The 20,430-nt window shown below is 40.1% G+C and overlaps 1 protein-coding gene across 2 annotated transcripts; it reads right to left on the minus strand.

Annotated features, from left to right (window-relative positions):
- Positions 1-528: 528 nt before the first annotated feature.
- On the minus strand, positions 529-18,412 carry ext2 (exostosin glycosyltransferase 2). Of its 2 annotated transcripts, none has more exons than XM_047580113.1 (15): positions 18,249-18,412; positions 17,485-17,821; positions 17,177-17,400; positions 16,709-16,798; positions 15,737-15,853; positions 15,381-15,576; positions 14,857-14,996; positions 14,659-14,752; positions 10,220-10,351; positions 6,714-6,903; positions 4,289-4,455; positions 3,526-3,669; positions 3,290-3,418; positions 2,559-2,641; positions 529-1,858 (listed from the first exon to the last, which is right to left on the minus strand). In XM_047580113.1, the coding sequence occupies exons 2-15, from the start codon at positions 17,797-17,799 to the stop codon at positions 1,720-1,722; spliced, it is 2,160 nt and encodes a 719-aa protein (XP_047436069.1). In that variant the 5' UTR covers positions 17,800-17,821; positions 18,249-18,412; the 3' UTR covers positions 529-1,719. The 2 variants fall into 2 exon arrangements, with proteins under 2 accessions (XP_047436069.1, XP_047436070.1); XM_047580114.1 differs by having other exon boundaries at positions 17,485-17,843; positions 18,249-18,375.
- Positions 18,413-20,430: the final 2,018 nt, after the last annotated feature.

Consider the following 20,430-nt stretch of genomic DNA (forward strand, 5'->3'; position numbering starts at 1 on the left):
ATCTAAGCAACTATTCTCTAATTAGTATTTAGAGATTAGTCAAGTTACTCCTAGTCTGCAGAAAAGTCTTTAGAGGCATCATCTAAAGACGCTGGTTGGCCACCACTAGCTAAGAGGTTATTTGAAGCTGTCAAAAAACCCATGAATTTACTCTGTATTACTACATTGGAAAACCTGCCAAAAGATTGTGTCACCCTCATAGTCACATTCTGAAGCCCCCGTGCATTTCAGCTCCTTTGAAAGGACACCAGTGCTGTAATGAGATCGCCCAACCCGCCAGAGTATCACACTAATTGAAGATGACAAAAATACGAACTGCACCCTTTTGAACTGCTGACATTGAACAGGGTGGATTAGGCAGCGTATATTAACAACAGGTGACAGGCTGGAGGGAAACGGTGGATCGGCCGTGTCATGGAGGGGCTGCTGTCTACGGTCAGAGATTAAACTAAAGGCAGCCACGCAAAAAGGAAAAAATGTCTCACTTCACATTCTCAGTGGAAGAAGAGATCATAAAAAACCCTCAGATATGTGTGTATGGTCTTTACTTATCATGTATTAAAAAGTCATATATACACAATACTCACTTCAGCATGAAAAAGGCAAATTAAAACAACACAAGGCAATGATAACATCGTAAAGTCAGCACCGTTCTCAGCTGGGATCACAAGTGATGTCTTAGAGAAGAACAGAAACACAACAGGTAAAATGGAAAAATAAAAATCATCTACTGTACATCTAAAAAAAAAAAAAAGGATACTGTCTTATTATTCTTACACATCACGTCTTCAAATATATGGCAAACGAAACAAAACATGGCCGCTATGCTTATAAAGTCCCCGCACACATAACTAATGAAATGACTTGATAAATGCTTTCATAATTGTACATAACCAATATGTACAATTGTACATATATAAATACAACAAAAGGCTTTATCGGACCGTATAAAATTTAAATGTAAAATGCTCCATCAGGTCAGCATCTCTTGTTGAAATCAGCAGTTACTCACTCTAAATATTAGATCTATGGTACCAGCTTTGTCTAACAGCCCAGTCCAATTGTGTAAAACAGAACAAATGTGAACCACTTACCGTACATCAGCTGTGTACAATCACATTGAGATATGTTGTTTAATATATATGTCATGCAAGTTCACATTTAGCACTTTTACTACTTTTTTCTTTTCATAGAGTCGAGGGATCTGTTCTGTCAGCTTTGGAAATTAAGATATATGGACGATTCTAGTGGGAGGATCATAAATTAGGGCTATCATACAGCACTGATACAGTTACAAATATATACAGTGTATATGGAGCTTCAAGCTCAAAGTTCCCAGCTCCAGGACTAGAGGGGGACCACAAGCCTCAAGTAAGTGAGCCGGTCAATCAACATCAGACTCAGGGTGACCCTTGGCAAGCAGTTCATGTAACATGAATGTGCACATTAGTGTTGGTAAACGTTTTTCAATAACTAAAGAAATCACTCTTGTGACATTCAGTGATATGTTCAGGTTTCAGGTTTAATGTTCTCTGTGAACTAGAACATTAACTCGATGTCCTGCCAAATTCTGTGATTCAAATTCAATTAAAAAAAAAGTCAGAAGTTACTTGACCAGAGAGGACAGCACTTGAGTCTGAAAGTTGACGTTTTTGAATAGGAGACGTTTTTTTGGGAAAGTGTCCGAGGGTTGAGGCTGTGATGAGGCCCAAACATGTGTTACAAGCTGCCGATGTTAGGAAAGCTCTTGAGCTTCTCTGGAAAGTCGTCTTTATAGAGCACTGGGTCTGCACGGTGCTCCACCACCTTCAGAGGCATCGTTCCAAAAACTGATGCAAACTTGTTGATACACTCGGATCTGCAAAGGAAAACAACTTAATTACTTTAAATGTAGGATTAAAAACATGTATTTGTTAAGAAGGTTCGGATGTGTGTTGTTAGCGTTTGGAGGTCATTTACTCTTTTCCTGTCTTTTTTTTTAAGATAGTAAGGACTCCATCTTCTCCAAATATATATCATTTAGTTTTTCAATATGTATCTTTTTTCTTTGTTTACTGAAATGCAGAGACTATATCCAGTTTGACGTGTACGAAACACTTTCAGTATGACTTAAATGAAATGACAGCATCTAATGTCAAAGGAGAAACTGGGCAGCACAAGACAATACAGCCTGGTTTCAGGGAAAATTACAGTTGTTTCATTTTAAAGGAGAAGTGAAATTTCACATCACTGTGTTTTTCCTTTCGCTACCAGGCACATTAAGAAGTAAACAAAATTCAAAAGTGGGGATAAAATGCTATTAGTCTGCTGCTAAACACGCATTTGAGTTATTCAATGGAAAATAACCTGTACAATAAACAGCAGTTTTAATTTCTCATGTTATTGTAATACAAATTAAATTAAATTAAATATAATTTTAATTTAATGACTTTGAATATTACTATTTCTGGAAAAAAAAATATTTTACAGTTAATATCTTGAACCTCATCAAATTAACCTGAGGGATAGTAACATGTACATTAACATGAGATTTTCAGCAGCAGAACAAAGCAGCGTACCTCTCCACCATGTGTGTCTGATCTAGGGACAGTCCATCGATGGCAGTACACTCAGGGCACTTGAACTTTTTCCTCGGGGTCACCTAAACAGAAGCAGAGCAAAGTCAGACTAGCAATGTCACACTTTGTTAAACCTCAGGAGCCCAGACAGAAGCTAATAAACTGTCCGATGAAATAAGTTTGTGACATCCTACAAGAACAACTGTCAAGCACGGTGCAGAAAGACGTGTCTTAAGTCCCATCAGTACAGAGAGAATCACGTATAGCAACATCCCAGCACATACTGCCACCCAACGTTCTGCATCTGTTCTCCCTGAATGTATGCATGCGGAGAAGAAAGCAATACAGAGGAGGGAATATCGACAGGGGACTGGACAAAGAGGGTGAGTGTTTTCTGAAGGAAAAGGTTGGAGATATGGTGGGATGAGATGACAGGTGCAGGTGTAGGGAAGTGTGCAGCCGGTGATTTGACGGCAGTGTGTGCGTGAGCCCTGGTGGGCTTAAGAAAACAAACTCATAGGGGGAGTGCCAGTGAGTGACACCCAGATAAGGGAGGTTAAGGCTGGGCTTTAGCTCAGGGCCCCTGCACCTGGGCACAGTCAGAGTGATGGGGAGGGGGAGAGGCAGTGATTTCGAAGGGTGAGAGCTGATCAGACCCAGAGATGTTGGGCTGCTATGTCAGGCTTCGGCCTCCCCCTGCAAGCTGAAAACATGCTACGCTATGAATGTACCTTTATGGGGGCTTTGCCTGTGATGTTAGCCACCAGGAAGTTCATAGCAATATCTTCACAGTTCATGTGAGCGTCCACCCAGTTCTTTATGTCTCCTGGCATCTTGTATGTGTACAAATAGTTGAAATACTGAAAGAAAAATAGAATCCAAAATTTGTTCCTGTGCATTGTGGTTAAGTCACGGTACTGTGTAAGATAAAGGTGTGTGAAAGCTCAGTCTGCCTTTTTAACGTTACCTTGTGGTAGAAAGCAGCTCCCGTTAGAACCATGGAGACTTCATTGGTCCACTCTGACTCATACTTCCACTTCCCCATTTCATGGTCCCAGAGGTGTAGCCGCCCGGGGTAGCCCACTAGCCTGTCTGGAAACTCCCTCCATACCTGGGGAAAATGGCAGGCAGATTATACAGCACATTGAGCCCAATAAAAGAAGGTGAAAACTGATAGCTTATTCTACAAGACACATGATTAAAACCTTAACAGCACAGCTCGTAATGAAAGGGTTTCTCTTAAATTTCCAAATATCACAGACTGATCTCTTATCTCTAAGCCAGAAATCACTACTGACAATCAAATCGCTGCAAAAACAGCTGATCCAGTCCGATCCTTCAAGTGAAGGCAACGAGCACTTTCCTTTCAGGCAGACAACACCTCGATCCTGCCTCTAATTCCATGTAATTACCCCTAAACTGAGCACAATTTTATTAAATGCTTTCTAAATGGATTCAGGCGGGAGGGCTGGCCAAAGAGGGGCCTGGCAGGTATGTGGGCATGGTAAGCATCGTCTCCAGGCCTGTCATCATTCGTCACACATCAAACACATTTAGCAGACAGTCAAATCCCAAACTAGTGTAGAATGAGACTGTAATCTCCTGGAATGACTCTAAACGCTGGGATCAACTTGAAGTGGTTCCCTGAATACCTGCCATTAGGGGAAGTATAGGGAGGTATGGCCAAGGTCTTTTTTTTCTGTCTTTTTGATGTGGGGGATTTTTCTCACCTCGTAGCCAAACTGCAGTTCATCAGATGTCAGCATGATGATGTCATCATCAATCGCCAGCACAGCTTCGGTCTCGATCTCGTCGTAAGGGAAGAAACGGTTGCTAAGTTTATTCTCTTTGGTTCGCACGACTTTGAGAGGGACGCCAATTTTTGGCCAAAGAGATTCTGTCAGAAGGACGGCAACAAAAAAAGGAAAAAGATCATTTTAGTCCCGTAGGCAGAGACACACTGCAGACAAACATCAATCGATCATTTTTTGAGCATAAAGCGGCAAACTTTGCTGGTACAAGCAACTCAAACAACAAAGATTTGTGGGCTATGTTTGCCTTATGTCATGGTAAGTTGACACCATTAGAATCTTGGCCTTCCTGAAAACGTCACCGTGAACTGCAGGTGACCACAATGGGACTTATTCACCATTTCAGTTACTAAATGAATTTGCTGAGATAATAATCATCAAATTAAATAATGTAAAGTTAGTTTTAGTCATACAAGGATACATATATACAGTCAATAATATTTTTATTTAATTCACCTTTGTCATACATTTTAGGGCTTGAAGAAAGTTGACAAATATGTCTGTAGTTGGGTGTGGAATTGTGACATCATTTACCACTAACAAGAGATTTTGAAATCTGTACTGGCTGTGGAAAATAGTGCTCTGGGAGTTTAACTTCACTCACTGACTCGTATCGTTGCACTAACCTCAAGCGCGTGCAAATTTGACCACACTACGATTCTCCATGAGGCACATCACCAAAATGTTTTGTCAGGGAAGCCATTCAAATATCTTGGGTGGTGTCCATGGCACGGACTATGGCACGGACAGATCACACAGAATGTGTCCACTCATTAATGGAGTAACTGGGCCCTGGCAGCCTAAAAGAGGAGCTCCAAGTCCCCCTAACCACGTCTGAGGTCTCCTGTCAAAAGCTATTGTCAGGAAAACTGCTACGTTAAATGCCCAGAGTTTCTTCTTTCACTCACTCCATATTGCCGTCATCCCTTTCTAACGTTGGAATGACACCATAACAGTGAAGGAATTATAGGCTATTATATGAATTTTAAAAGTTTAGCTCCACTTTGACATGGATCGAAATTTACATTAACTTGATGTAACTCATGACTTCTTTAACTGTATTCAAAGACCCACACAAAAGGAAATTTCATGTTCTGAAGAATAAACTGTTTTTATTCATGTCTTCTGAAATTGTTGTAGCTTTAAACTCGCCCGCTGTAATTTTCCCAGAGACGTAAGAACAAACAGAAATAGGTCAAAACACGGTTTTCAAACTTACAAATAGGTGTGTAGCAACAACAGGAGCCTGGAAGCACATCAGCTCTAGGTTTGGTGCGAATGGCTTTATGCTGGTTTGAGCCCCATGAGTCTGACCCATCAATGGCCCCTTGTTAATTCTAATGGGACACAAAGCTCCAGCCAGGCGCCGCTGATGCCTCTAATGAAAACGCAACTCACAGCCACGAGGGAGCACTTCAAAGTTGCCTGAGTACTTCATTACATTAGCCAACAGCAGGACAAATTTAATTTCAGGTCAAAGACAGTCTTCATCTGGTTTAAGCTGTCAGGGGGGAAAGGTACAGTCAACTGTTTTATACTTAACTGCTATATTAAGGCACATAATTAGAGCGCATGGTGCAATAAATAACAAGTAATCAGAGGTCAGTATGACAAAACTCTCATGGACTGCCACTGTTGAAGAAACCAGGAACTCAGGTTTACTGTATAGGAGCCTCTTCATGGGTGATGAATAAAGTATGAACATCTCAATAGTCCTGATTTCACCTGTTGCTCTTTTCACTGTGTTAACAAACATCTAAAACAGAACAGGGAGCCAGAAAGATGTGGCTCTGTTTTTCAGCATGGATAAATCAGGCTTTTCCCACGATCACAGTCTGTTGTAAACCAGATGAGTCAGTTTGGGTCTGTAGTAACGCTGTGGCATGGACAAAGAAAGCAACTAGACTCACTTACATTAAGTTCCCTTATGATCTCAATGAGGTTATTAGCTTAGCTGCACTTATTGGTATAAGTGATTAACTGTCAACTTGGCTGTTGTTGTGGGAGTTAAGGGGGAGTAATATGTAAGTAAACATTTATAAATCACTCACTAAACACTGTGTGTTACACTGAATTAGAGCAGGGCCTAGACTTAGAGAGTAGCACTAGGAGTGTTAGTGGTCATTTCCTGCCTGAGTAATGATTTGAAAACACCTCTCAGTTGAACTCAAAAGACAAACGACAGTCTGAAGTGTTATAGTCTAGAATAAGATAGGGATTATTACAAGGCTTCTGTATTTGGATGTAGTTTCTGGAGTTTGATAAACTTCAAACAAGTTGTTTGTCCAGATACATTTATTTTGAAAGTAATTAACTTTCTTTTGTGAGAATCTATTACACTCACCCTCGGGAGGACTCTTGTTCTGGTTATTCCACACCACCAGAAGCTTAGCCAAGCTTGGCACCTTAGAGATTTCTGTGATGACCCGGAAAAGACTCTCAACACGATCGTAGGTTAGCACCACTGCTGTGAAGCCGGGAGCCCTTGGCGGGATAAGTGGCAAGAACAGAGGGCTGTTCACACTGGTCCACTTCTACACCAGATAGAAAACAGAGAAAAACATTAACTGTTGAGGACTGAAGCATATTTTTTCATCCTTTATCAGTCACTCTGTTATTTCCATGGACAGCAACATTTGGCCTCATGCATTCTGTGTCAGACTCATCTGTCATGGTTTCCATGATTTAATACACTATAATAGTGCTTCACTGGACAGTGAGGTCACCTGCGGTAATTTCCAGATGATTTTCAGATTTTTATATTGCAGCAAATCGTCCAATAAAGTCTCTCAGGGGCCAACAGAGGCAAGTACTGAATGCCAAAAGCTTCCAGTCTGAATGCCAAATAGACCATACAGAAGCAAAAGGTCAGTAAGCAGTATGAGAAACAATAAGGTTGGCTATTCTCTGTGTCTACTACTCTCATGGTGTTATTACCGTATGACAAGTGAAACTCTTGTGGGAAAAAAACATGGGGCAGGACAATGAGAAGAGGGGTTGGATGTAAGGAACAGTGAAAGAGCAGCATTTGTGGCTAGCGACCATCTATCGTCAATGTGGAACTTGGCTTTTCTTTCACTGCTCCTCTTTAAAATGGCCTCTTTTAAATGGGAGTCACACTGACTCCAGCTTAGATCAAATGACACTGTTAAAGGAGGGAAGCCACAGGAGAGTTTCTCTGATGGGACAGTGGTATGTGTACACTTAATGCTAAACTAAACTAAAGTTACATATGCCAGTTTTTAACTCCTTTGAACCAGGCAACTGGTGTTAGTGTGCTGACAATTACTCTTCTCGATGAGGTTGTTTTTCCAGGAGAAATACAAATACAACCCATGTCTTTCACTTACAAGATTCTAACAAATATAGGAGCACGAGGGCTTACTCTTGATAAAAGCCATCAAAGGCTACAAAATGGTTCCACTCTGGTTACAGTGACAATCAGTCTGGGAAGGGCAAAGACAGCACATCTAACACAGTAAATCTGTGGGCTTCTTGAAGTACATATTAACCCCGTTTCTTCTCTGGTCCCAGGTGGCCACAGAGTGATTATGTGGCTCCTTCCACCGCATCAACACAAGTCTGTCAACAGAGACACAGCCACCTACACAACATCAGTCACCCCACCACCAGTAAAAATTCAGTTTACTGGCAAGTGGAAACTTCCCTGTGGTCGTTCTCACGTTGTCAAACAATCGGAGGGGGAAATAATTAAACTAATATATATCTATATATATATACAGAGATATACGCAGCACAGACACATTAAAACAGCTTAAAAGACGCAGAGAGCACTTAAGTTATTTGTCGAGGGAAGATTAAAAAAAAAAAACACATCTCAGTGTATCATTAACGGAAAGAGTTGCTGTTTTTATACTTGATATCTGCACTAAAAAGAACAATATTATTTGGTAATTTGAGCTGCTTTTTTTTGCTAATCTTAGACATCCTCAAAGCTACGGAGATGACAAGATAAAAAGAAAAAGCGTCTGGTTTTCTGCAGTTATTATCTATTCAAACGGTTACTTCAAAACCCAGCTGAAGCCAGAACTTTAAGCTCATGTGAGTACATTCATTTTAAAGTTAGAACTAAACGGCAACACGCTTAAAGATTGTTCAGTAAACAGGATAGAGATCAAATATGACTTTCACAAAAATGTAAAATTCTGGCAAATTTGAAAGCCTCAGATTCCTCAGTTAAACCTTACAAGTGTGCCCCCTACCTACAAATCTCAAACAAAAAGCAGCTTGTCCCTTATTCTGAAACCCCCTCTCCAAATGCACCAGCAATCCCAGGCAATGTGTTTTCAATTACCACTCTAAAGACTATAGGAGGAGAGGGGGAAAAATGTCTGCCTGATTTATTTAGTGCTGTGTGTAAGTTCTTCTCACCATCCGTTCACTGAGTCCATCGAAAAAAACACTTCATCTCCCAACTCAGTCAGGAATGAAGGTCTGTACCCCGACACAATTAACCTCTTGGGTCTGGACAAACTTTGAGGCCACAATAATGCAGATGGATTGGACTATTGGACTAGGGGGTTTTATATTCTGACAAAACATTTTCATTTAAGTGGGCAATGTCAAGTGTACCTGTTGACTACAAGCTACCTGCTAATAAAAGAAGCCATGGTCAAGACTGAGCAGCTGCTGAACCAGTTAATTCTAAATTAGAGAATCTCATTCTCACTGTCACTGCTCTAATCGTTGCAATTTACTAGATCTTCTTACACCAGGATACTACTGACAGATCCAAGTGCATTAGTATGCATCAGCACACATGCTGACATGCACACGCATCTATCCCACAGGCAGAGGATGGAGGAGACTCTAGATCAGACCGTGCTGATTAACAACTCCTGAGAGATGGTCGCCCAGCCAAGATGTCTGCAGCCACAAACTCCCTCAACCACAGCGACGCTAAACACACACACACACGCACACACACACACCATTCTTCACATCCAGCATCTCTCTTTACAAACAAAATGACTCAGATGTAAAGGAACTTATTTTTCACCACAACGGAGGCATCCTCCTAGTGCAGAACTGCTGACACGAACTGGCTGCCTCAGAGCGATCTGGGTGTATACCAAACTGTGAAGCGCTGCATGTGTGGCGCTTCAGAAAGAGGGAGGGCATCTATTGTCACTCAGCTATAGAGACTTCGATTTACAAGGCACAGGAGAGCGGGGAAAGCTTATGTGGCACTGTGGGCGTCTGTACAGCTAGAGCTTCATTCTGGATGAGTGTCATTCAGATGTCTGCAATAAAAACACATCTAGGAATAAAACTAGAGGCACAGTGGAGTACAGCACTAGACTATATGGATTATATAGTTGCATACTGAAAGAGGACAGCCTTTAGAGTATAGAGCTAGCAAAACAACAGCTCACAACTCAAAGAAGACAAAGGTATGGAAACACCACATCAACACCAAATAACTGAAAGCAACAAAGGCTGACTGGAGAGTCACCTCACGTTGCCTCTGTCTGGCCAAAACATTTGCACTTGAACTCGCAGCAAAGACTATGACCAACAAAAGTGGTATACGACAGGAAATAACTCTGTTGGGAAACTGAAAGAGCCACTATTAGCTGGAAGGCGCAAAGCCAGTAAAAGCTACAAACTGTCACTTCTTGTGTACTGTTCACCAAACTTAAGCGCCAAACGGAGAGATCTCTCCCACTGAATAGTTCCACTGCCAAATTTAACAAGCAGAACTGGACGAAAAACAGATAACAGGGTCCAATGATGAAGGACACACTAGGGTCACAAATGCTCAGGGTCTGAATAAAATATCAGAACAAAATAATGACACAATAATTTTTCTCATCTTGGTAAACATACCACAACAGGTGGATTGTTCCACTGCTCGTAGGTGCGTGCAGCATATGGGTAAATGCGGTCATTGATGATCTGGAGCGTTGTCAAGCCAATCGCCTTCATGGAGCTGAAGTAGGCCTCCCAGAACCAGCGTGCCTAAAGACAGAAGGAACACAGCTTTTAAAATGTATCCATACAAAGAGAAATGTATGTATAAAATATACACTTTTTCTATTCAACTTTTAAAGATGTGGAGAGAAGAAGAGAAATGAGAATTTAAACTGACAAAAATGAAATGGCCATTATTTAGAAGTGTAGTGCAGTTTGTCAACCCCAATGAACAAGTAATCCACAATAATGCATGATAATTTATGTCTGAACTGAGGACCATGTTTATGTGGACGGCATTAATTGAACTTACTCGGAATAACATGTAGACATGGTATGTTATTCTCCTGTTATACAACGGTGTACGGCCACTACAGAATAAAATACCAGTGTAATGACTGTACAATCCAGATATTCCCCCTGTAGGTTTCCCACCTTCAAAGACAATTCTGATGCCCTCTCCAGCCTCTTATCCATCATCAACTCTTCTTAGAAAGCCCTGTGAAACCTCTTGACTGTGCCTGTTTTACTTCAACAGATCTCGGTTTTGAATAGCAGACTTTATGATAAGTGAATTCTCAGCTTATCGCACTGGATGCAGGAATATTCAACTCCAAACGCCCTCATTCAGGAGTCCCTTCACAGTTTTTTTTTTTTTTTTTTTCCAGACAAGACTGGTAGCATGAAAAACAATAGTTGTGCACTGAATTTATAAACTCCCCGTTGTTTATTTAAGCTGTTAAGAAACTTCAAGGGACAGTTCAGAGACGAGAGAGCCGATAAGAGTTAATGAAGCTTCAAATAACGTTGTCTCCTGCCGGGAGACACCATTCTACGCTGATCTGACCCCACCCCACCAGTTCCTAAAAACTCCACAGTGTGTAGATACGTGTGTACGTTTCAGTGTTTGCAGTCAGTACATGTGGCTACCATATATTTCTACGCTGTCCACCTCACGGTACATTATCGACTAATGTGTGCACTCCGTCAACAAAGACTTCGTGAACATGCAAACGTGTGACCATTTTCTCAATTTCCCATCACTGTGTGTGTGACACGAAAGACTGGAGATGTACAACAACACAAAAACTGAATTGATTTTTACAGAGAGGGTGAAGGGAATCCTAAAAGACTTTCTAATCTCAGGGGGGAATCCCAACGGCCTATAAATCACTTAGTGATGAAAGTTTCTATTCCGAACGGGAGGAGGCAGAACGCAAACTGTGCTGGCTCTAGAGCTCATACCGCCACCCTCCACCCTCTCACAGCGCCTGCAGGAATTTTTATGAGCAGGGAAGAACAGACATCACTTCAAGAAAGAAGAGAAACCCGTTACTCCATCTTCTGATTGCAGCTTTGCGCCTACTGTCTGCTCTTTCTTCTTTGTTCTACTGCTAATTGCCAACAATACTAAATGTATAATTCACATAATGTAACAGTCATCTGATGTAATGCTTGGTTAAAACCAAATAATCTTTTCATTTCCTTCTAATTTAAAGAACTCCCCTAGTAGCCGTTGCTGTTTTGTTGGTTTACATGTTAACATAAAAGGTGACAGAGAGAAACAGTAGAGATGACAGTAGTCTGTCGCTTGTTTAACACTGTGGAAGTGGTCAAGTGCCTGACGGATGATTCCAGCTATAAACCAGAACTGGCAGCCATTGAGCTGCGGACAGACCCCAGCAATCATTAGTGTTTATGACATAATCAAAAACAGCAGTAAAAACCAAGCGTGTTTCAATCGTGTGAGTGGCTCACTGGGAATATTGTTTTGCTCAAGATTTATTAGTGCTTTACTTTTAACTGTGATCAAAACATTTCCACACACACACACAGAAAACTTAATAATAACAACCCAGTGTAAATCAGACCTTATTAGAATGCCCACAAATAAAGACCACTCCTACAGCAGCGATCCCTGGTGCTAGTGAGCCCCCAGGTTTCCTCCATTACTCCCTGCTCCACTGATATTCTATAGCTTGTATGGCTCTAAAACAATGTGCAGTACAACACAGAAGAGGACTTTAAGACAGTACTGTATCTCCCTTTGTTCAACCTGTACACATTACATTTCATACTTAATTTTCAGCACTGAGGTTCTGAGAATTTGCTTATTTGTAATGACTAGGGTTGACAGGAAATGACAGGAATCTGTTCATCGACAGCAGTAAGAGAGTAAGGAATTATTTTAAGCCTTTCAGACACCTGTCCTTAACCTGACAGTTGAGTTCTCAGTGTGAAAAGAAGACCGGACTGAAGAAAAGCATTGTAGAGATCATCTGGTAAACTGAGTACATGAAACAACAATACATTTGGGAAGAACAGTGAGTTCAACAGACTAAAAGAAAACACTGTTATGAAGCTTAATACCAAGGCAATAGTTGAGGAACGGGTGTCGAGTTAGTCAAACTCCCTCCTTGTATCTTATATAGCTTAATTTAATAACAGAATTGGCGGCACAAATTTAATAGGGGTGTAGTGTACGCGTCCCATTTTGAGGATATGACCCAAACAAAGCTCATGGCAATAACTACACATGGGATCAGTCACTTCAGATGAGTGCTGTTAAAAACTGCTTAGTATGTGGCCGTATAAAATGTGACCTAAGTGGAAGTTATTACATCATCTCAAATTTGAAAATTAGTTTTGCTGTCAGAACAGTCTGTTGACTACTGAGGGTAGCTCAACAGTAGTCTCTCACAATCTGACAAGGTCTCTAATAAGCCTTGCTCCCTAAATTAAATGTTCTGTCCCAGCAGCATAGACTGCAGTGGAACTCTGCTAATGTCAACAACAACAAAAAAAAAAAAAAAAATGAAGACATACTTTACCTACTAGACAGGCATTAAATGAATAACAATTGATACTCATGTGGGGACTTGCATCTATTAGTTTTAGTCTTCCAACCAAATCTCCCAAACAATTAATCTTTGCCAGTGATTTTTCTTCAGAGCAGCCATTTCCTTGTGATACCAGAGATGCTTCTCTGGCATCTGACCCTTAAGGGGAATTATAATATACCTTTATCTAGACTAACGCAAGAAAATATAAGCTGTTTGTTATATGGCATTTCATTTAAGGTAGGTATGCATAGCAGAATTATATTTTCTCACTCAGTAAACATGCATTAGACCACAGGGGATACAGGCACACTGCAAATGCATGAGGCTGCTGAGCCCTCTGCTGGCAAAACAAATGAAATACTCAACAAAATCAACAAAGCTTTTCTAGAATATCTGATTTAATGTATCACTGTGTTGTTTTACTGTCTATAACTATAATAGCGTAGGGTTAATCTTGAATAGTTTACAGTATTTGTGTTGGGAGATGATCTGGACATATTCATCATAATGGCCCAGTGACCTAATATGATAACAGTTCATACTGTTGCAATCTTAACAGGCCATTAGGCACTGTAGCTATAATGAAACATGTATCTCACAATGAGGGACTTGACTGCGCCCAGATATAGTGGAAATTGATACAGTTTATGTCCATTGTGGAATAAATAAACAGATTATCTTAGCTTATCACAAACAAGCTATATGTGATTAGATATGGATATTTACCAGATTAGAAACAATGTCATTGTATCTAATGGTACTACAGAGATTTATGATAAGAAAAGGTCTAATTGAAGCCACACAAGTTTTATGTAGGATTGGTTTTACTTTCTTAGTATTTTACCCTAATAAATATGTATTTTTAATTAAAGAAATGTGTATAAGTAAAATTCTATTGACCACGATTCCATTTATAACAGCGGTAAAAAGTGAAAACATCCAAGGAGATAAATACTTTTTCGGGCACTGAACCTGTGAATATCCTGGTGATCACGCCCTGTATTTGAGCTTGTCTGGTGTAATCCAACCCCTGGCCCATCTCTGTGCCCCCGGTCTAAAAAGTCTGTTTGGCCAGAGTAATTGGTAAATGGACTAGAGTTGATACAAGAGAATGAGGACCAGCTGAACCGGTGTACTTCTCTCATGGCTGCTCTCAGTTTTGTTTATTGAGGCTCAACGCAGATATCAAATAGAAAGAGCAGGAGACGTCTCTCAGTCCATTCACTCAAGCTAACATCAACACACTTGATTCTTCTAAGAGCCTTTTAAAATCGAGACTGAGACAAGAAATTCAAAGTTCAGCATCCAGATTTCTGTCTTTTGCACATCACATAAAATTTGTTCTGGCTTCCACTGACTACCTTGGTTCCTTGGCTGGTAAAGAAACAAACACACCTTAGACATGACATGCAAGTAGTCTAACCCCCATGAAAGCACCTCTGAACACCACGTCAATCTGACTGCTCTAACTGTGATAAAATGTAAGCCAAGATCTTTCCTTCTGATTGTTACCTGTCTCTGCATTTCTTCCACTTGTCTGTGAGGAATGCTCTTTAGGATGGTGTACATTTCTGACAGCTTCTCCTCTGGAATGACCACGGATGCTCTGTGCAGAAGCAGAAACATCAAATTGGCAAACTGAAAATGACAGGCTATCAAAGCATTTACATGTTGTTGTTGTTTTTTTTCCATTTTAAAACTTAAGCAGACCTTTTCCAGTCAAGTACTTCAGAGAACGGGAGAATGTAGGAGTCAGCCAGGATGACAGGGACACAGCCAGCCTGCAGCACATCACTCAGGGCGGCCTGACCCAGTCGTGCTCCGCGTAAGACCACACAGAATGAAGACTCCTGAAGAGAGATGGTGGCAGTAAAAAGACAATGGGACACGTGATGTAGCATGGTACAAAAACCAAGCCGTACTGACCAGTTTCATTTCATTTAATTTTAGGAGGCATATTCAAAATTGGACCACAAAAAAGGGAATTTAATTCAAGGTTAGTTTCTGGTGTGTAAATGCTACCTCAGGGAACTACAGTACTCTTTCCTCAATAATCAAGTTGCCATTTTATCTACTGCACAATAAGCACTTTGTGGTTGTTTGTGGCATAAATATAAGGCTTTGGAGGGGTGTTTTTGTAAAGCAATGAATAAATAAATAAATAAATAAATAACAGTGTACCAAAAACAGCATCTCTTAAAAAGAGTATGTCTTCATAATTCTCACGTTCCCACCTGTAGGATCTGTGGGTAGTCATACACCTGCCCTTTGTAGCACCGTTTTCGTGCAGAGGCAGCTCCCTGGGAGAGGTTGCTGCACTTGTCCAGAAGGAGGAGTGCTTCTCCATTTTCTTCCTTCAAACGCTCCAGTTCGGCACGGTACTCCCGGTGAATGGCAGTTTGAGAAGACAGAATAAAGTAGCGCCTTGGCCTGGCCAATGAAAATTATTTTTCTTTTACTGAGTAGTCCATCAGAAATACTGAATCATATGTATGTACAATGGATTTGCAGAGATAAGCAAAGTGAATGTAATTCAGCTGTGGTGTAAACCTCAATCAAGAGTAAGAGTGTCGATGTGTGTTGTTCTCACCCAGGCTGTCTCTCAGGCAGCTCAACATCAGCAGAGAGGGGGCTGTAGACTGGGATGCTGACATCATAACCTTGTCTGTAAGTCCATGTAGAAAAACCACCTCCTGCCAGCAGCGCTCTAAAACAAATGAACCCACAGTGTTGGTATGCTACCACACAACAAGGATCAAAACAGACTTGTGCCACAGGAACGTACTTTTGAACACAAATTTATTAATTCATGCTTTTGCCCTGTGTGAGACTTAGCAGTCTGTTTAGTAGATGCCATATAATCTAGTGGTGATAAAATGAATTTTGTATTACTTTCTGTTCTTAGGCGAGGTGGATCTAAAGTGGAAGCACACCACTACTCACACCTGGTTCTGATGAGGATTCATGCCAAATAGGCTCCAGGTGGATGAGCCCAGGAAATTCCTTACAGCTAAAGATAGTGTTCACTGTGTCAGGCCTGTGCATTCAAAACCCCAACATCTTCCACACTTAACAATCACTCTTGCCTAGAGGAGATCTTAAAACATGTGTTTTTTGTTTGTTTTTTTGCTTCTAAATACAACCAGGTTTTAAACATCACCTAAAAGGCTTCGGAAACTACATTAACTCCTAGCTGCTTGTCAAAAGCCTTTTCATCTTCATTATATTCTTGTTCTAAACACTGCAGTTATGATAAATGATAATTCCATATTTTATTTTTGAATGGATAAATTTAACCTGGGCCAGAATACACAAACCAGAAAAATTCACAACACAACTTGCTGACATTGTCATAATATGCACAATTTGTTTCAGAACATTTTTAAGCTGTAAACTGAATTTACAATTCTGATCTAAATACGAACATGTTAATTACATCTAACTAAATTGTTCAGCTAACTAAACTAAATCATTCTTCTCAATTCTTGATTCTGCACTGTCTCACACTATAATAAATTCATTCCAATATAACAAGATAGAAGATGTAACTTATTGTAGCTACCTGTCTCTGGGTACATCCAAGGCAGTATTGTAGTCAGGAGGGCCACCAGGCAACATGTTGAACAGTAGGTGATTCATCCCTTTATCCCATCTACCAAAACACAACCAAGATTAGTTGTTGGAACAATAAGTTAACTAATTATCTGAACAACAAGTTGAATAATTACCTGAAAATGGTGCTGTCAGTGCTTCTAATTAGTCAAATGTCTATGTGTGTGTGTGAATGCAAGGCCCACGCATGTGATAAGTCAAATTATGAATATAATATATACATATATATACTGTATTGTCTTTTGTGGTGTATTCATTGCAGATGTTCATAGTTTGAGCATGGAAATAGAATGTAATGATCAGCACTATCAGAAGCTTCGATGAATGACTGCAAAGCAGCTGAAAGTGACAGTGACTCTGCTACGTGATTAAAACACATTCAGACTGTTTCAAGATAGAGTGATGGATAAATGTTTACCTGGGTAGCATTGCCAAAGCCTGGGCAGTCTCTCTGATCCGCAGGGAGTTCTGATTCAACACATCGATAGATGGGATAAAAAGACATGCCCTTGTGACGTCATCAGTGTAAAAGTCACTGTCTGAGATGGCACTGAGAAGGTCGTTGTATTCTCGAGAGAGTCCAGTGCTGCTGATGGGAACCCCCAACTCATCCACAAACCTCTGCAGAGGGTAGATGTAGACCTAGAAACGCAGTCATTTTAAAGTGGGTCAACAAAAACACTAAATAGTAATGAAGCTCAGTGGGCTGTTTTGAGAGGGAGTTACCTTGATTCTGTTCTTAGGGTTGTAGCCACATCTGTACACATCAAAACAGGTGTGCATGCGACAACTGAGGTCACCCCTCTCAGGTATGGGACTAGAGACAGGCAGGCGAATCAGAGGTGCGTCGTGGACACTGCGTTTATCAAGTGTCCAGTCGGCTGTCGACTCAATGGAGTGGGGCCAGAACTGAAACATCCCGGTGGCGATGAGTCCAAGCAGCACCACAGAGAAGAGGGTGATGTAGTATATGCGGTGCTTTGTTTTCATCCGCGGGATGAGAGCAGGCCCCCGCGAGCTGTATTTCCCCGAGTTATACATGTCTGCCGCCTCTCTGTCCAACCTACCGCCGTAAAGACAGGCTTCTGGTCAATGACAACAGCATGTACAATGTTGAGTACAGTCAACCAATCCTAACGACCTTTAAAAATACCTATAACAGTACAGTAACCCCATTTTACGCCCTTTGCTGTCACGTAACTACATAACGTAAATTTAACAGATACGTGAAAACAAGCTATTATCGGTAGTTGCCACAATGAGATACGAGAACTGTCGAGCTAAACTATTACTGAACTCTCACAGCTAGAAAACTGATAGAAATTAGGTATAGGAACTTGTCTAAGAGAAGCGTACGCAACCAGGTAGTCAGTTAAAGCAGCTGTGTAAACATTCATGCTAACTTAGCTCAGCTCCTATTACTAACCGTTACAAACCGACGAAAAAAACGATTATTATTATTAAACTTCATACGTAAATGTTTTACCTACCGTGACACTAAACGGAATGGACAGTCCAATCTTAATTCATGGCAACAATTAAAATGACAAGCTCTACTGTGAAATACAGTGTTTATGCTAATCTATAGCTTCAAGCTAACACCAGCGTCTGCCGGAAGTTCTTCTTTCGGTTTCTGCCGGTGTGTTTGTGACTCAGGGCCAACGTACTTTACTTCCCTCTGGTGGACAAATGTTTTACTGCTGGTATCACCCTCGACATCTGGTATTAGCCAGTATTTGAGTATTTGCTGCATTGCTGTAAATGCTGCATCCAATATGTAAGTTTCTTCTGATTTCATTCATAAAAGACATTATGGGATTCAGCCGACACATATTTTCAAAAGAAAAAAAAAATCAGGCAAACCCAAGAACTTCTTATTTTTTAACTGTGTGCCAACGTTGATTACTCAAAAACAATACCACTTAGAGTGATTCTGACTTTTGTGATAGAAACTTCAGAGTCTTAGCTCAGAAGAAAGCAAGACCATGCATGAGCTCAAAAATGTTCATGAACAACAATGAATTTACTTTGAGTATGTCCTAGATAGGTGTTTTTTGTTTTTTATGCCAAAAAAAAGTCCTTTAACATATCAATATCCACAAATGTTTTGTTATTGTCTCTATAATAGAAAAAAATAAATATAGAACTATGCTATGCTAACTATGCAGATCATTCTGCATCCAGGAAACAAAATAAAAATAAATATTATCCATGTTAAGTATGATTTTTTCCCCTGGTAAGTGTACCAGTACAACTGTCTAAATACACTGCTAGTGATATATCACTTTAGGAAAGAAGGTTTAATGCTTCAGTAGTACTATGAATCAGCTCATTCATGGATAATGGTTTTCTTTGTTTGCTTGCACGCATGATATCTTTTGAATCCTAAGTCTACAACAAAAGCAGTGAAGCAGTTTTAACGGAAAAACAAATAAAAGATATGCTGCCGTAATTTCTAAAGTTTGATTCAAGAGTACTCATATTGATGAGAACCCGTTTAAATGTGGGAAAAAAATGTTTTCAAAATGTTTCCACTTTACCCAAAAATAGTATTACTTCTACCTGTCATACAAATATTTCCAGTAATGGTGTAAATCAGTAGCTTGTTGTCTGCAACTAACGCAGACTTTAATGATCCTTGTGGATCATTAAAGTCTGTCTTAGTCTAAATATTAATTCAAAATTAGAGTTGAACTTATTTGTTTAACTCACTCTTAATGCATATGTGGGCATGGTTGAAATAAATGGAAACAAGTCACTTAAATAATTACTTACAAATCCAGCAATGAATGGATCCATTTGATCATATTCACATGTTTTACACTACTTTTCATTTTATATTTGTCATATCAAGGCTGAGAATCTATGTTTAGACACATTAAGAAGAAGTTTACAACAATGCAACCCCAAAGTGATTACAAAAATAAATAACTGTCCATTGAAACTTTCTGGGTGTTGTTACATTGTGATATAAATAGTTTGAAGTACAGCAGAACATGCACTATAAATGATGACGAAATGTAAGTTTTTCTGGAGTTACAGGTGAAGTGGTAGGAGGTGTTCAATTAAAATCCGACATTTGAATATCAGGAACTACATAAAGGAGGCTAGTGGGAAATTTCCTCAGTATAAAGTAATTGATAGGTTTCATTTCACTTACAGTATAGGATAGGCCTGTTGACTCATGATTTATGTTGGAAATGTCCGACAGAAACAGGAAAATTGTTGATGCGTTCTAGGACAAAGTAGTCGTACACATAGAGCTGTGGATGGGAATGGTGCACCCTACACCATCAAGCATATGTCTCCTGGGAAATCAAAGGGAATTTGCAGAATATTTTACCATGTGACCTTGATGAATGCAGAGGTTGTCCTTGCTGCTCCAGTGAGCCTATGGAAAAAGTCATCCCATCTGGATGTGAAGAACTAAATAGAATGTATGTTGTACGAACGCGTGTTAGCTAGAGCCAGTGATGAAAGTGAAATGTTTAAGAGATCAGAGCACTGCTTTGTTGTTTGTAGCATGTCTGTCACCAAAGTAGGGGCCAAGTTTTTTGATTTGTTTTTGTCATTATCATGTCATCCCTTTGCATTTTATTGCATTTAATGTCATCACAGTTTGGCTGCTCATATTTGAAAGGGGAACAAAAAAGTTGAATGACAATCAGCTGA

This window comes from Mugil cephalus, chromosome 3 (assembly GCF_022458985.1).
Source record: "Mugil cephalus isolate CIBA_MC_2020 chromosome 3, CIBA_Mcephalus_1.1, whole genome shotgun sequence".
In the NCBI taxonomy this organism is placed as follows: domain Eukaryota; kingdom Metazoa; phylum Chordata; class Actinopteri; order Mugiliformes; family Mugilidae; genus Mugil; species Mugil cephalus.

Coding starts and splice junctions, on each gene's coding strand:
- ext2 (XM_047580113.1), bottom strand. CDS start 17,799: ATGTATAACTCGGGGAAATACAGCTCGCGGGGGCCTGCTCTCATCCCG. Junction 15,854..16,708: donor TTGGATGTACCCAGAGACAG/GTAGCTACAATA, acceptor CATTTGTTTTAG/AGCGCTGCTGGCAGGAGGTG. Junction 14,753..14,856: donor GAAGTACTTGACTGGAAAAG/GTCTGCTTAAGT, acceptor GCTTCTGCACAG/AGCATCCGTGGTCATTCCAG.